At 26.4% G+C, this 16,488-nt stretch overlaps 2 protein-coding genes across 3 annotated transcripts in view; one reads left to right on the top strand and one right to left on the bottom strand.

Moving 5' to 3' along the window:
- The first annotated feature begins 550 nt into the window (after positions 1-550).
- On the top strand, positions 551-7,145 carry LOC122270557 (uncharacterized). 2 transcript variants are annotated; one of them, XR_011636410.1, is made up of 4 exons: positions 551-2,053; positions 4,642-4,837; positions 5,582-5,696; positions 6,991-7,145. XR_011636410.1 is itself a non-coding variant. In XM_043048314.2 (4 exons), exons 2-4 carry the CDS (start codon positions 4,648-4,650, stop codon positions 7,119-7,121), a joined length of 309 nt encoding a protein of 102 aa, XP_042904248.1. In that variant the 5' UTR covers positions 551-2,053; positions 4,642-4,647; the 3' UTR covers positions 7,122-7,145. The 2 variants fall into 2 exon arrangements, 1 of the variants encoding a protein (XP_042904248.1); XM_043048314.2 differs by having other exon boundaries at positions 4,642-4,710.
- Positions 6,386-16,488, bottom strand: part of LOC107449810 (TIP41-like protein) — a gene marked incomplete in the record, with an annotated part of 14,248 nt that continues 4,145 nt past the window's right edge. Inside the window, 4 exon segments of the mRNA XM_071178671.1 lie at positions 6,386-7,975; positions 13,588-13,650; positions 15,032-15,127; positions 15,914-16,045. Coding sequence (XP_071034772.1) covers positions 7,889-7,975; positions 13,588-13,650; positions 15,032-15,127; positions 15,914-16,045 — 378 coding nt within the window.

Genomic DNA, 16,488 nt, shown 5'->3' with positions numbered 1-16,488 from the left:
AGCATTCTTTATTTTACGTTTCTTAGTTTCTAAATAATGATTTTTATTGAAACTTGAAATTTTTTGATAAAAATTGTTGTCAAAAAACGTTGTTTACAAAATTAAATTTCATAAAATTATGAGGCTTATGTATACTTTTTGTTCATTTTAATTTTTGAAGTAATATGATTCTTAAAACTATGGAATGTAAAGTTTAAATAGGCCTTTCATATTATATCATTAAATTTAGTAAAACTATTTCATACCTGCCAACTTTTAATCCCTTCCATTATGATTTTTTCCAGTGGTATTAAAATTTAAATTTTAACTCAGAAAATACGTTGTATTTGAAAAAGCTTAAGCTGACAACCATGGTAGCAACACATATCAATATATATGCTTAATTTTTTTAAGTATAGTGGTGATCGAAATCATTTAAAAATTAAGTTTATAAATGAAAAAAAAGTATATATTTACTACCACTTTAAGTATAAAAATAAAATTTTACGCCAAATGCGTAAAAGTTGGCAGGTATGCTATTTCTCGGGCATTAGGTTTTAACTCTTATAAGAATATTCATATTTTTTTCTGTTTATGTGCAAATATTTTTCCGACGTGTTTTGGATGTTCCTTCTCTAAAAATAAGAGATACCATTTTGTTTTCGTTTGCATAAAAAAGGATATTAAACATTTTTCTTTTTTAAATTTAATTAGCCACGATAAAGAAAGAACGTTGCAATGCTACACGCTACATTAAAGACGTATCTAGAGTAAATGAATGACTGTTCATATAGAAATCGCAGGTATTAGTCTCATACAACAACGCCCCCTATAGTTCGTTGCGATCGCGAATTGCGTTTTTGTGCTTGATTTAACTTAAAATATCGTCTGCATAAATTAATTTGCTAATTTGGAGTAAGTCCCTCGTACCATTAAGATAAAATCCTAAAACGTAAAAATCAATTATTAGATCATAAGTCATTCGAGTTATCAGTTTTTATTGTTTTCATTTCTTTTTTTTCTCCGTATTATATGTCTAGCATTTAAGTAGTAAAAAGAAAAAAGCAAGGAACAAGGAAGGAAGTGAACGTGTTGAAATAATATCGTACTTTACTTTAAGTGCTGCGAAAAAATGTATTTTATGTTTTTGTCTTTATTAACACTCAAAACAAAACAAAAAATATTCAAACATTTCAATAAACTAAAATTAAAATAAAGCAAATAACAAAACAATTCAAATGAATTTCTAAAACTAAATTAAAGAAAACGATAAACTCAAACTAGTGTTAAGGTGAAAACTTTTTTAAGCTCGCCTTTAAAAATCAAACATCACTGATGAAATTAATTTATTTCAAAATTTTAGGATGATATTTAAGTAAACGTTTATATGGTAAGATTTTTTTTTCCAATTGGATACTTGCAAGTGACGCATTTGCATGGTAGGTAAATAGTGTCATTTGTCGACTCAGAAACCTACCGATTAGGTTCGTCGCACATGCGTCACGTCACTTAAGCCAAATTAATCTAACTATTCATTTTAATCTAATTTAAATCACATGGTTAGGCATAATTACTTCACTTCTTTTCGAGTTGCAAGTACCCAAATTTTTGAACTGAATTAAAAATTGAAATGGTAGAAAAAAAATTCGATGTGCGCTTTTTTTTTATTACCGAAAATAGATTTCAGTGATTTAATTTTAAATTAATCTATTTCGTGAGAATAAATACATTTTATTAGAAAAATATTCCCTATTTAAAAGCATTATCCGCTTGTATTTTTTAATATACTGTCAGTTGATTTTTTAGCAAACGATATTACATTATTCACAAATATTTCTTGAAAATTTTTGTTGTTTATTCTTTGAATCTTTTGTAAAGTATGAAAAATATATTTCCTAATTTTCCACTTATGTACATAAAAGATAAAACAAATAAAAAGTATAAAACGTACACGATTTAAAAAATATATATGAGCTAGTTTGCAAAAAAAGAAGGAAAAAAACATAAACAAATATATATATATATATTTCTAAGCAAAAGCCTCTTGGAATTGATTATTAAAAAGAAAAATTCGGTATGTTGATTCTATATTTGTGTATTTTGTTACATGTGTGATCTATTTTAATGAAATTATAGGTATTCAACATAATTTTGAAATCTATGCAGATAAAAAGATTAGCTCTGAACATAGTAATATAATAAAATAATCCTGACTGGCAGACCCTAACTACTGAAATTAGAAACATCAGATATGGACATTTTTTCCACCATCCACTCAGAAAATATTTCTTCTTTTTTTTGATATTCCATCTCTTAGGGGAGAAATAGGGGTTGAAATGTTGTAATCTATAATAATAAAATGAAGACTTTGAGTGCGTGTCCGTTTGTGGCCATCTCTTATAATTCTAGAACCGTTGACGATATCGTCCTGTAAATTTTACAGTAGTTTAAAGGGGTAATTTTAGCCTTCGATTCTAAAATTCATTTAAAAATTTCTATTACGTCGTTCAGGAGAGACATTTGAAAAATGGAATTTTCTGATTGATTTAGCGACAATGGTTATCATTGTTTTAAATTAAACTATAGACAATTCTATTCTTTTTTTTTTCAAATGTATTTCAAAAATCGTTTTTTGTTAGCTTATATAGTTATTATTATTTAAAAAAAGAGTTTATAGCATGGTCTTTAATTATTAATTAGTTGCTATGTCAGAAAAACTAAATGATCACTATGAACGTAGTAGCATGCATGAACTACGTCACCAAATTAGTATTCCTAAAGTATTTATTTCGTTTACAGTTTGCCTTTAAAATGTGCTTCAATAAAACTAAACAATTTAAAATCTGCGGTAATTGAAATAAAAAAAAAGTTATGTACTGAAAAGAAAAATAAATTGAGAAATGTTTAAGAGAAAAACATAAAAAATCGCCCAAAAGTAATATACGCCAATTAAATTTAATTAATTTGGACGTTCAACGAATACTTTGGTTCTAAACGAATTTTTTTTTAAAAAATCAGCTATTTATGCACTAAAAAGCGAAATAATTGAGACATAGTAGCGCGTTTAGGAGACATAAAAAATCGTCCCAATATTATTGATGTCAATGTTGCTTAATTAATTTTGATAATTGACACAACTTTGTTTAATTGGTACAGTTTTAATAGATAGCAAATATGCAAAGGTTGTGGAAACTAACATGGGAACAAAGTTATTCAATACGTTTGTCTTAAATATAATTATTTTTGTAAATAAATGTATTTCAAAAAAAAAAAAAAAAAAAAAAAAAAAAAAAAAAAAAAAGCCATAAAATACAACATGGTGTATCTTAAACCATTCGATGTTATTCCTTCAGTAACATTCATTTCAAGTTATTTTCTTCTAAAAAGTGTTAGCATTAAAACTAAACATGCAATTAAACCTGATTTTTCAAGCAGCCTGCACACGCAAAAATAAATCAAGTTAATCCTAAATGCAATACCAAAGAATACAAGGTTTGCTTTTTAAGAAAATTTTCAAGAAACAAATTTATTTTCAGATTCTACACACGTTTTTCGTTTTTTATAAGTGTAGTTGCCAAGTTTGTTTAAACAACTAGATTCAGAATACCCTCTTCATACAAACTTGCCTCTTGCTCAGTTACATAGGTCACGGGTTGTTTTCACGTATTCGTCATCATTGAAGTGATTGCAGTCAAAATGATGTTTGAAATATCGGAAAAGATAAAAATTACTCAGCGCAAGGTCTGCGTTGTAGGGAGGAGAGTTCCAAAACTTCTCAACCAAAATAAACCAGGAATCTGAGCTGCGGAGAGGTATTATCATAGAGTAGCAAAATTTCCTGTCAGCGTGGCAGAGAATTTTGCTACTTCAAAAATTTACAATTTCACAAATCTGACAGTGAATGTATGCAGCAGCCAGGTTTTTTGCCAACTAAAAACGCCTTACTGACCATATCTCGTTTGTGGAGAGTGATTTTTACATTTGAACATTTTAAAAACAAAGAACTGACTGTACAGTTTATCTACACAGCTGCTCCCAGGGAATGCCGGAACACGTCACAAGTACTCGCTGAGACGCACATGTCACCTATGAGGGATATACGTACTATATGAGGGTAGTCATCAGGAGACTGAGTCTCCTTAAATAATTAAAATAAAGTATAAACACTATGGTATTGAATAAAAATAGGGCGAAATGGGCCAGCGGAAGCATCTGAATGGATTCTGAAACTTGATCAACAATGGCAAGTAGAAGGCTTGGCCTTCCAGTTAATTTTAACAGGTAGTTATGCAAACATTTTACACACTATAAAAAATTCTTCCTGTAGTTTGAAATACCTTATTAATATGCAGAGTATATAACATGGCATAGAAAAAAATTGACAAGAGGATAAAAGAAGAAAAAAAAATTTTCTTTCAAAATGCTTGCCATTTGTAAGGACACACTGAAATGAAGTCTCTTTTGAAATTTTAAAATTCCTATTCATATACAAAGGCATATTTCTATCAGTTGCATTTTGACAATGATGTTAATACTATATGATAGATATTTAACATCAAAAAGAAGTTGAAATGGAAGTCGAAATTTTTTATAATTTTGTTGTAATTCTTTTGATCATGATTATTTTTTCATAGTTGCATCTTTTATATTCTTTTGTTTTAGGTAAGAATGAATGGTAATATTTCCACATCGAATAAAGAACATGTTGATCTTACGAATTCTAATAATAATGTAAGTCTTATAAGTCATTCTAAACATAAATTGTTTCTAAGCTTAAAGGATGAAGCTTGCAGCATATACACACCATTTGTTTAGTCTGTTACCTTGACCTCACGGCCTCCAGCTCTGCACTACCGGAGTAAGCAATGTCATTTACCATCTGAGCCACTTTTTTCACCACATGTACAATGCGGAAGAAAAACGATACACCCTGAATCACTTTTAATCTAATAATCAGATTTCCACATACTAAAACCCAATCTTAATGGGTTGAGGGTCTAAATTAAAATATGCTCATTAATTAGTGAGCCAATCCTGAGCCTCATTACCAATCCCGAGCTTCAAAATATGGAGGCAACTGTAATCTCTGATACAAAAAAGGAGACACAAATATAACTTGGACTTAATGTAGGGATCGTAAGGCCACAATGAGAAATATTGTTTTAACAGTCAAAGTGCATTTTTTGGGGGAGGGGATGAGTATAGTTATTTTTTATACATTAAGTATAGCAACAGGCTATTTCTAATTTATAAGACTTTTGACCTTTCTAAGCATGCAGAGTTTTGTATGTCATAAAATTATTTTCAAGGAATAAAATAATAAAAAATTGTTACATAAAAAAATACGTTAAATAAGTTTGATTATTCATTAAAAAAATAATTTAGATTATTCATTCAAGTTTGTTAAATTTTAAAAAGACAAACTTATTTGCAACAAAAGTCAATGTTGATTCGTCTAACTTTTGTATAATATATGAGCTTAAAGTAGGTTTACAGTTATTATATTTTAAAAAGTCAACTTGAAATAACTAAATTTAAAATAAATAAAAGAAATTTTAAATATTAAATAAAAAAAACAACTTAACATTGCTTTGCATTATAGGCACATAATGTACAGGAAAACCTGGAAGAATTTGATTATTCAAAAATATCAGATGAAATTGATGCAATAGCAGATTATCTCGAGCAATTATCAGAAGAAGTGACAAAAATGCAAGGTAATTTTATTATGAATTTTATATATTCCTATGCCTCACTTGAAATCTTAATTAAAAATTTTACCTTCTACAACACTATCTAATTCATTCATAAATTAAAAAAAAAAAATTAGAATTGAACTACATAATAATCAAACATACATACAAAGCAAACAAACATAATAATCGAAAAGCTAAGAACAAATGTCTATGATCTAGATACAGTGCTCATAATAAAGAACATTATGTACTGACTGAAAGAAATCATAAGGAGAAAAAACTTTAAGGGAATAAAAAAAGTTTTGCATAAAATAATAAAATTTGTTAAATCCAGAGATGCAAAAATAATTTTTACTTAATTTTAAACTATGTAATTTTTAATAACAAAAGGCAAAATTTGAAATAAATCTGATTATTAGTTTTTATGTATTGAAAATATAAAAATACAGTTTTTTGAAAATTTCGTAACTTGACAGATTCCTTTAAAAAAACACAATTTTAAATAATATATATTTGTCAAAAAATATACAAAAAATAAAATAGATAAATTATTAAATAAAATAATAAATAATTGTTTCTTTCTTTCTGCTTTCTACAAATATCTCATACATTGAGTAAGTAATTTTCATGAAAACTTTGTAAAAATTGTAACAAATCTTAGTAACAGTAGGATTTTCTTTAAAAATTTTACAAATAAACTAACTCAAAAATACATTTTGATACAAAATGTTTTTATTTATTGCTTTCTATTAATTTTACAGTAAAATTCAATAAAATAACAAGAATAGGGTAGCAGCAATATGATACAACAATGTAATGTTTGTGTGATAAATTTAATAGGATTCAGAATTATTTTGCTCATAGATGAATTTTAATATGCATTTCATTTTTAAGAATAGCTGATTAAAACCATATATTTAATCTTTAGACACTTAGATAGCTTAACATTGTTTTTGTTACATTTTGCAAGACAAAATTTCCTTTCATTCTTTCAAAACAAAAACAATAAATAAACAATTTAATCGCAATAATTTTTTTCACTGTTATTTGAAAAATATAATTCATACATCCCTATCAAAATATAACAAAAACTAAAATTTTATTCGACCATAAAATAAAGTTTCAAATTAACTCATTATATGACGAATTAGTTCAATGTTTTTTTCTGTTATCATGCAATAACTCATATGGTGCAAAGAAAAACTTTCAAATTTAAATTAATAATCAATGAGATATTTAAAAAAAAAAATTAGAAAAAAATTTAAGACACTTTGAAAAACGAAATAGACTTATTTTTTCTCCTTTGCTTTTAAAGTGGAGAGTGCTGTAGCAAATATTGAGTTAGTCAGCATGATTGAAAATATGGACTTTGAAAGCAAACTGGAAGAAGTTAAAAAAATGTATGAAGATTATGTGAAAGAGAAAGGAACTGAATTGCAAAAATAAATAAATTCTGTTTTTGACTGAAAATGTTGATTTATTTTTATGTTTAGTAATTTTATCTATTAAAACTTTTTGTTTTAGCAGATCCACTTACTGCATTATACACACACATATATATAACAGCAGATACTTGAGTCAAATAAAAGAAACGAAATTTATTGAAAGGTTTCTCCTTTTTAATACGCATTAAATACATTTAAAATAAAAAAAATTATTAAATTTATTTCTCAATATTAAGAATTAGTTAATAATCAAAAACTTATTTCTGTTTATCATAGTAAATTACTAAAAGTGTTCTAAAATTTGTAGAGAGAGAGAAAAAAAAACAATAAGTACAATTTGCTTTAAAAATAAAACGTTATAATAGTTTAATAACCTATTTTCTAATACATTGAAATGTTTCGGTTGGAACAATATGAGTATCAGTAAAACACTTTAAGATTTTATTCAATGAGAACTATTAACTATTATTTTAATTTCTTATTATTATTTTAATTTCTACAGTAAAATTATTTCGACTATTTATTAGATTTTTACATTAGGTAATTAAAATTCTCAAAAAAGTTTCTAAAAAAATTTATTACAAAAAATCATGTCATGAAATCTATTAGCTATTTAATTATGTAAATACTTTCACTTTAGACTTAAAAAAAATGAGTATAAATGAATTTTTAATAGAATAAATTTTTTTGTATGCATGAGGTATAAGATTGAAAATGCTTATAAACCAGTTGATGGCATATATATACATGATTATAAACAAAATAAAGTTAAAATTGGATCTTTTCGTACTGAAAATCAACTGTTGGTAAATGATCCCAAAGAAGTTGTGGGTTTCTCAACAATGATACATCAACCTGAATAATAGTAAAATAACTTAAAATTAACAACATTTCATCCAAATTTTGGATAAATATAATAAGTGAAATAATTATATTATTAAAACAAATTATGATTCAATGTTGCTTCTTTTTTCTAAAAGGTTTTGTTTTCATTAGCTTTGAGTATTATAGCTTGGCTTTGCAATCACTATTCTTTATAATCAAGTTAAGATGCTAGAAGTATGACTGATAATGCACAAATTATTGAAGTGAGACATGAAAATGGTTTATATATAATGTTTTTTAAAATGCTCATTCATTCAGCTATTTAAAGATTAAAAGTGAAATTTAATATTTTTAGTTTGCATAGTTTAAAAAAAAAAAATTAGTCCACAAATTTCTTCATCAAAAAATGTTTCACTTATAATTGTTAATTTATTAGAAACTACAAATAAATTCTTTGTTTCCTATCAATAACAGTACTGAATAGGATGCTGTTCTCTGAATACTGTTTGGACAAAAGGGTTAAGCATTTGTAGCTTCCTCTGCAACTAATAGATGCATTATTCATCGCGGTATTGATTGCTGATCGAAGTTCCTGCTTATATGAACAAAAAATGGGTAGTTAAAATATTTACATAGGTGATTCTCAAAAAAATATGGCAAATCTAATTTAAAATCTTTAGAATAGCTTCATTTTTTTTAAAAAAATTATCCAATTACCAACTCTAATTAAAATTTTATGAATAACTAACAGCATAGTTTGCAGACATTTATAAAAGAAAATATTTAAAATAGATATCTGCTAAATTTCTTAATGCCAGGAAAATGATAAAGCTGAATTAGCCTACCCACTATACTTTTAAACTAAAATAGTTAAGCACAAGCTGCGTACATGTAGTTAATAGAGAAATGAAAAAAAGTGGCTATGAAATTCACATGCAAATTATTGACGAAACCAATTTTTACAAAATATTTCAGAAATTATGTCTTGGCACACTCTAGACATGCTTTTATCAGTTTAGATGTAAAAAATTAGAGAAAACTTGTATAGAAAGTTTTAAAGCAAATAATTATTGCAAATATCGTTTGTGACATGCCAGAAAAATGACAAGCTGAAACTTAATATACATTTTTAAAAATATATAATTGTTAAAACAGGTGTGAAATCATTCAAAAAAGTTAATAATAATAGCATAAATTAAAGATTTAATAATGCTTCATCATTTTATAGTATAGCATTAGATTTCTGTGGCAAAGATTATAAATCGTTGTACATAGTAAAAATCTATCATATAGATATATTTGCACAATATTACAGAATAAAGAGGCTGGTAAGTAATTTAACAAGATTGGTCCAATAATGAAAATCAATCTTTATATGTTTAAATGGTACATAGTCAATTCGAAATTGCGTATAAAGAACATGAATGGACTATAATATTTGTTTGTTAAAACAGAAAGCTCATAAAACAACTTGGTGAAAAAAATCATATAAGTTCGTGCATGTTTATGAAATTATTAATATAGTACTAATTTTCAGTAGCCACTTTTTGTAAACTTTTTTGCCGTTTCTTTGTTGGATTAAAATTATATTTTTTTAAAAAAAATTCATATTAGAAATAATCTACAGCTATTAAAAGTTAATTCCACAATAAAAATAAGATAAATATGTGACAAAATTTTGGCAAACTTACTGACTTTAAATAACTTTTAATTAGGGAAACAGAGCAATTTAATGTAAACATTACAACTTTGAAATATGTGAATTGTTAAAGAACTCTTCTTCCACATTAATCTTTCCATCAAAAATTGATAGATTTTGAAGAACCAAAGTTTGAATGAATTTTGAATGAAGTTATTAGACATTTTAATGAAAATTCTGGTTTCCAGAGTCTTTTGGTTTTAATGTACTTTTATCATTAAACAATTAAGAAAAGAAAAACATAGGGAAAAATGACTGATTGCTTGTTTCATTTAAGTTGACACTTCCTTTTGTTGAATCACCACGTGGCGAGTTGCTCGATGTTATTTTCAGGTCTAGTAGAACTTACTTTATACATTTATTTCTGTATAGTTAAAAAAGAAGTAAGTTTATTAGCGTTTAACTGCCATTTGAATCGTTGTTGTGTTATTGTTTTTGGGTAAGACTCATGGCCCAAAAAACATTGTCATTTGCTCTACTACGTTTGGAAAAAGTTTTAAGTATTTCAGCATGATCGAAAGCAATGGAGTATATTAGTGTGGTTGTGCTTGAAATTCATCACATCTAACATTATTATCATCATTGCTTTCATTATATCTTTTATCTGCTCTAACTTTAATTTTAGCTACAATATCCTAGGGAGCAGAGTTGGGCGTTGATTACAGAAATCGATTACAGGTAATTACGATTGCAAGAAATCATAATGTCTGATTACTCCAGAGTAGGGCAAAAATGTAATCGATTACATTTTTCGATTACCTTAATCAATTAATTGTAATCATGATTACAAACATTTATAATTTTGATTACATCTGCAACTATGATTAAGCAACCAATTACTGTAATCAATTACCTGTAACTATGATTACTAATTATCAAAATATATGATTACATGTAATCATAATTACATAAAATCATGATTACAATTAATCTAAAGATACCATTACAAGACAAATGTATACCAATACAGTGAAACCTCGGTTAAGCGAACACTCTTGGAACCGAAAAAAAAATGTCTGTTTATAGGAAGGGTACCCTAATAATGAAGTTTAACACCGTAAATTGTTATTTCATGATTTTCTTAAATATAGAAATAATTTACTGATCTACAATAACTATCCACAAAAATATTTATTTCAACTTGAAAAAAATATTTTTTTTAATATAAAAATATGAGAAAAAGTTTGATATATATACATAATTCTAGATGCAGCTATTAGTTCTCTGTTGTTTTAAATTATAAGGCTTACTCCCCTAGCCCCTACTGATCACTTGATAAGAAACATGGTTAATACAGCTTTGAAAGTAAACCTCCCATGATTTCCAGAAAAAAAGGATGCAATGCATACCTGTAAGGCACGGGAACCTATGGAGTTGATATTATTCTAAATCGATCATCTATCAAGTATCTGAATAAATGTTTCATTTATATATAAACATATCAGAGACTATATTTCTGTTCTCTCTTTTTTTTAAACTCAGCTGTGTTAAAAGATAAGAGTTAATTAATAAGAAAATGAAAAAAAAATTAAGTGGGGAAGAAGCATTGAGAGCATTTAAGAAGTCATTTCCATTTTGTGGGGTCTCATAACCTGTATCCTTCAGATGAAAAGATCAAAAGATGCAGCTGTCCAAGTTATTTCAAATGAGCAGTATCATTTTCTCTCTTTTCTTTGCGAAGATAAAGCAAGGAGGCAGGAGAAAGATTGATTTTTTAGTAGTGAAATAGCGTAACAATATTTTTAGTTATGGATAAGGCAAATAAATTTACATGCTTTAAAAATGGTTTGAAGAGTTTTTTTCATTTTTATTTAGGAATTTGAAGCAGAAATAGTTTTTTTCCCCCTTCAAACTTAGAAAAAATGGTGTTCAGTTTGAAGAAATAAAAAATACAACTTCATGGCAAAAATGGCTGTCTGCATCTGGTTACGGGAGTGTTTGCTTCGGAAAGAATGTACATAATGGTTTATTCATAGAAGATTCAAGGGGGGGGGGGAATTATACCCGCATCAAGAAGTGTCCGTTTTGTAGGAGTGTCTATAACATAAGGTTTCACTGTATATGATTATATTTTACACTACAAATAGTATAATGTATCATATAATGACACATTTTGTGTGCAATTACATACACTGTACATATACAAATGAATGGAATTAAAATGCATGTCATATGTATTTGTCTAATACATATGTAGGTAAATGCATATGTAAAGACATTTTAGTTTGTGGATACATACACTGGTACATAAAATCACCAATTGTAAATACATACGTGTGTACATTCTATGTACCTAAAAATATGTATCGACATATCTACCTACATAATGCATTTACACATAATATGCAATCGTAATCAATTTTAATCACATATTTTGATTTAATGTAATCACAATTACATGCTATCATATATTTTGATTACTTGTAATCATACTAACCCGTAATCGTTTTTGTTGTAATTGCGTGGAATTGCAATTACTTGGAATCACAATTACATTTGTGATCAAAATTATGGTGAATTGTAATCATGATTAAAAGAAATTGATTACTGTAATCAATATTTGTAATTATAAAAAGTTGTAATCACAATTAAAAAGTGATGGATTTCTATAAATTACTATTGTAATCACGATTAAAGTTGTACCCACAATTACAGCTATAATCATAATTATGTTATCTTGTAATAATGATTAGAAGTAATTGATCACCGCAATTGAAAAAAGCAATTCATTGCATCTTGGCCCAACTCTGCTGGGGAGTCAGATCTGGATCTCAAAATTAAAAATATGAGCATCAACAGAACTTTGCACTGATTTTCAAACTTTTGAAGTCATCAATTTTTTCTTCTTCTTCCTTGACCCACAAAAAATTGCTTACTAAAACCAGTATTTGTTTGTTAAAAATGAGCTATGCTCCAACAGACTTAATTAAAATATGTCATCGTATCAACCAAGCATTTATTTCTTATTTAATCCAGGGTTCTCGTTAATTCAGAGCTTATTATAAGTAAGTTCTACTGTATATCAATAATAATTATAATACATAATTTTGCTTAACATGTAAAGTAGTTTGAGAAAAATTAAGAAAAAAAATCTCTAAATGAAAAAAAGCAAAATTTCCTTCTGTGTTTACATTATTCTACTTGTTACAAATCATTGTTTTTACTCCGCCTTGTTCGCTTATTAATGATGTCATATATACCTATTTTTATGTTTCAATAGGTTATAAATCTTTTTTTTTTAAATTAAACATTTAAAAGATTTAGATACTTCATGTATTTTAGAAAGATACATAATCTTCATTCAAATTTAATTAATCATTTTTTTATTTAAATAAGTGAAGTTTTTTCATTTCAACCAATATAGAGATAACTTTTAATGAGCTAACTTTACATATTTTTTAAGAAACAAAAATCAAAAAATTCAAATATTTATTCATTATATGCCATGTCTCTATATAAACTACTTTATCTCAAGCATACTTCACCTCGAGTTTTATTTATTTATTTAAAAAGAAAAAAGCAATTTTATTGAAGCTTTTATAAATTTAATAATTTAAATTTTGGTAATAAAATTGGTCTAATGAACTCAACAGGGTATATTTTTTTATAAATGGTTACATAAGAATGAATTATACAAAAACTAATGAAGACAAATATAATTATGATAAATATAAGAACTATAGGGATAATATAAAAAAAGTGAGTCAACAACATAAAAGATTTCACAAATGTTTTAGTAAATCATGAATCTTACATATGCAATTTATAAAAAAATATATAGCATGTACACTTATTAAATCAATTATGATAAAACTAAAATATTTACAGAATACTTTATAAATCTGTTCAAAGCATTAGCAATGTAAATAAACAAACGAATACATTTCATTAATAAATAATTAAGATACAGAAAAATTATCATAATATGTTTAAACATCTTTACCTTTAACTCTTTTACTTTGCTTTCTTTTGTGACATGTTCTTGTAAGATGTAACTTTTTCCAACCTGTAAAAACATTTTTTAGTGAAAAAAAATAAGCAAATAAAAATACTAAAATATTAATATATCATTTTATACAGTTAATTATTAGTTTCTAAAAAGGAAAAAATGACCAAAACAAATAAAATAATAAATAAACAATAAATGTTAAAAAATATAAGGGCCAAAAAAAAAGCATAATTTTAAGTCATTATTAAAACTTACTTTTTAATCATTTTACTTCCAAGTGTGTTAAAAAAATTATGATCTGTCAAGTAGATGCTTAATCTATGGAAATGGAAGCTTATGACTTCATAAGAGCAGATAATGGAGGTTAAGGATCTTCTTGAAAATATAGTTTCTAGTAGTTAAGGTAGGTAAACAGTTTAAAGTTTTGTTACCTAAATGTTGGTTTAATTTTTTTACATAATTTGCCATCTCAAAGATGTTATATTCTTAAATATTTATTTCTCAAGAACTAATCTATCGATTCCTTTCAAAATTTGAATTCTGGCATTTAAAAATGAAGTGGATTGAATTGGTGTGAAATTTGTGTATCTTACAATACAAAATTTTCTGGCCATTAGTAAATTAAATAATAAATAATTATAAAAATTAAATTATTTATACAGCATTATCTTTTAATAAAAGAGTGTTATAAACCTATACAAAAATGTTTTAATTTTCTTTCAAAGATATAACAAAAAATGATAGCTTAAACTTTCAGGCCTGAATTACTGGGACCATACTTTTTAAATTGCAGCTATACTCTATGTTTAGAGGCTCAAAAATCCAATTGCATAAAAAATAAGGTAGAAAATATATTTGTCATCTTTGATTTCAGGAGGATAGAAAAATATGTTGGTTTGAATGGAAATATGTGAAGGAGGCTTGTTTCAATAAGAATTTTATTGTTCACAATTTTGCTACTAATTAAAATTTTCACAGCATTATTACTTTTAATTCCCAATTTTTCATGAAACTGTTGATTTTCAGGGTGTTTTGAATAAGTTTTTATAGAGAAACTATTCAAGGTCTATGTGTTTGACTATTTTAAAGAAGTCAGAATTTCTAAGAATCCCCCTCTCTAAAAAAAGGAGTTATCTACATTTATTCTTTGGAACAAAATGAAACAAATAAAACTTTCTAGAAAAACTTTTATCAACAGAAAAAGTGTACATCTTCCAGCCAGAGTCATTTCTGTAAGAGGTACTCAAATTTTTATTCCACATCGCGGACATGAACTCAAAGGTAGGAAAGTAAGAAGGCTGAATCCTTCCAAAAAAATGATAGATTTTTGGGTTTATTTCCCTTTGATACATTGAAAAAATAAAATAGAGGTTGCACCGAATATGTTTATTTTAAATAGCACTAATAACGTATTTAATATCAATAAGTTCATACTTACTTCATGAAATATTCGGGTGTCAATAATTCGAACTAACAAATTGTCAACTCGAAGGAAGTACCTCATCAAAATAAAGAAGCAATCAGGCATGATTCGCTGCAAGAAAAAATAAAAAAGTTATGCAGCTAATAAATATATAGAAACAACATACTTAATATAAATTTTTAAAAAAAATTAATTATTGCTGATTCTAAATAAGTTGTTAAATGCTGATCCATAAAATTCAAATGTCGGTCTAAATAAATTGCATTCATATCCTAGTTCAAATAATTAATTATTTGCAGAAATTTACTAAACCTTTTTCTTTATCATAAAAGTACTCTTTGTTTTATAGGAAAAAGACAACTAACATTTCATTTTCTTTGATATCGCACCTCTATTTCCTTGTATCCTAATTGCTAATTAATTGCATAAAGGTGTTTTTATTTTCTAATGTATATAGGGATGAATAGAGAAAATAAACTTTTTATGCTCATAATACAGCCTAAAATCGTGAGCATTTTTTATCATCTCTTCTGCAATAGATTTGCAGCTTGGGTCCCTTTTGCTTCCTAGAAAAATTAATTTGCAAAGTTTTATGGCTTTTATTTCATTTTCTTAATGACGGGTCTGGCTACAATAGCCCTTTAGATAAATGCAGGAACTCATAATGGTATTTGAAGCAGTTACTTGATGTGCAACAGTTTGCTTGGAAGTAAAGGCAGCTGGTGTGCAATGCTGATCACATTGCAACCACAATGCCATTAGTTTCAAAATTGTGCAGTCGTAACCTCTATGACCCTTTAGCCACGATATTGTCTAAATGCTTTTAACTTGGACATTTCAATGAATTTTCTAAATGTTTGAAAAATAATTACAAAGATATAAATGAATAATAATTACGATTTTGACAGAGCAATGAGCTGTTCCATTATCAGCGAGTTCATCCTCAAATAGCATTACATCTTCATAAAACAGTATTTTTTCCTTGACTTTTAATTTTTCAATATTAATACGTTCATCTGTTGGTGTAACCTGTAAAGAAATAATATAATTTACAAAGGTATTTTTTTACGACATAACAAATATGTAAACAAGAGTCTAATATTAGTAGCTTCAATGTCAGTTGAACTAAATATTAAACAAGAATAAAAGAAGGAGGAATTTTTAAATGTATCAATATAATAGTTTACATGTAAATGTATCAATTAAGCTTTTTTCCAACTGCGCTCAAACGTTTCGCCTAGTGTGTCTTATTAAGAAATAAATTTACAGGCATACAATAATATATATGTAAGCAAGTAACATATAATGGAACTTAAAACATTTATTATATGCTATAACTGTTAAAAATAAAAAAAAGGTAAGCTAAATGCAAGTTGACATTTTATACAGGAATTCATCAAACACTCACTTTTAGCCGAACATCTGACTACCTGAATTATAATTATTTAGTAGAGGACCATTTTTTTTTTTAA

Source organism: Parasteatoda tepidariorum, chromosome 3 (assembly GCF_043381705.1).
Source record: "Parasteatoda tepidariorum isolate YZ-2023 chromosome 3, CAS_Ptep_4.0, whole genome shotgun sequence".
Taxonomy (NCBI): domain Eukaryota; kingdom Metazoa; phylum Arthropoda; class Arachnida; order Araneae; family Theridiidae; genus Parasteatoda; species Parasteatoda tepidariorum.
The sequence above is the reverse complement of the archived record's forward strand: the minus strand, read 5'-3'. Positions and strand labels throughout refer to the sequence as shown.

Bases quoted from the DNA above. Each gene is read 5' to 3' on its own strand.
- LOC122270557 (XM_043048314.2), top strand. From the start codon at position 4,648: ATGAATGGTAATATTTCCACATCGAATAAAGAACATGTTGATCTTACG. The intron at 4,711-5,581 runs GTAAGTCTTATA...TTTGCATTATAG, and splicing joins TTACGAATTCTAATAATAAT to GCACATAATGTACAGGAAAA. The intron at 5,697-6,990 runs GTAATTTTATTA...TTGCTTTTAAAG, and splicing joins AGAAGTGACAAAAATGCAAG to TGGAGAGTGCTGTAGCAAAT.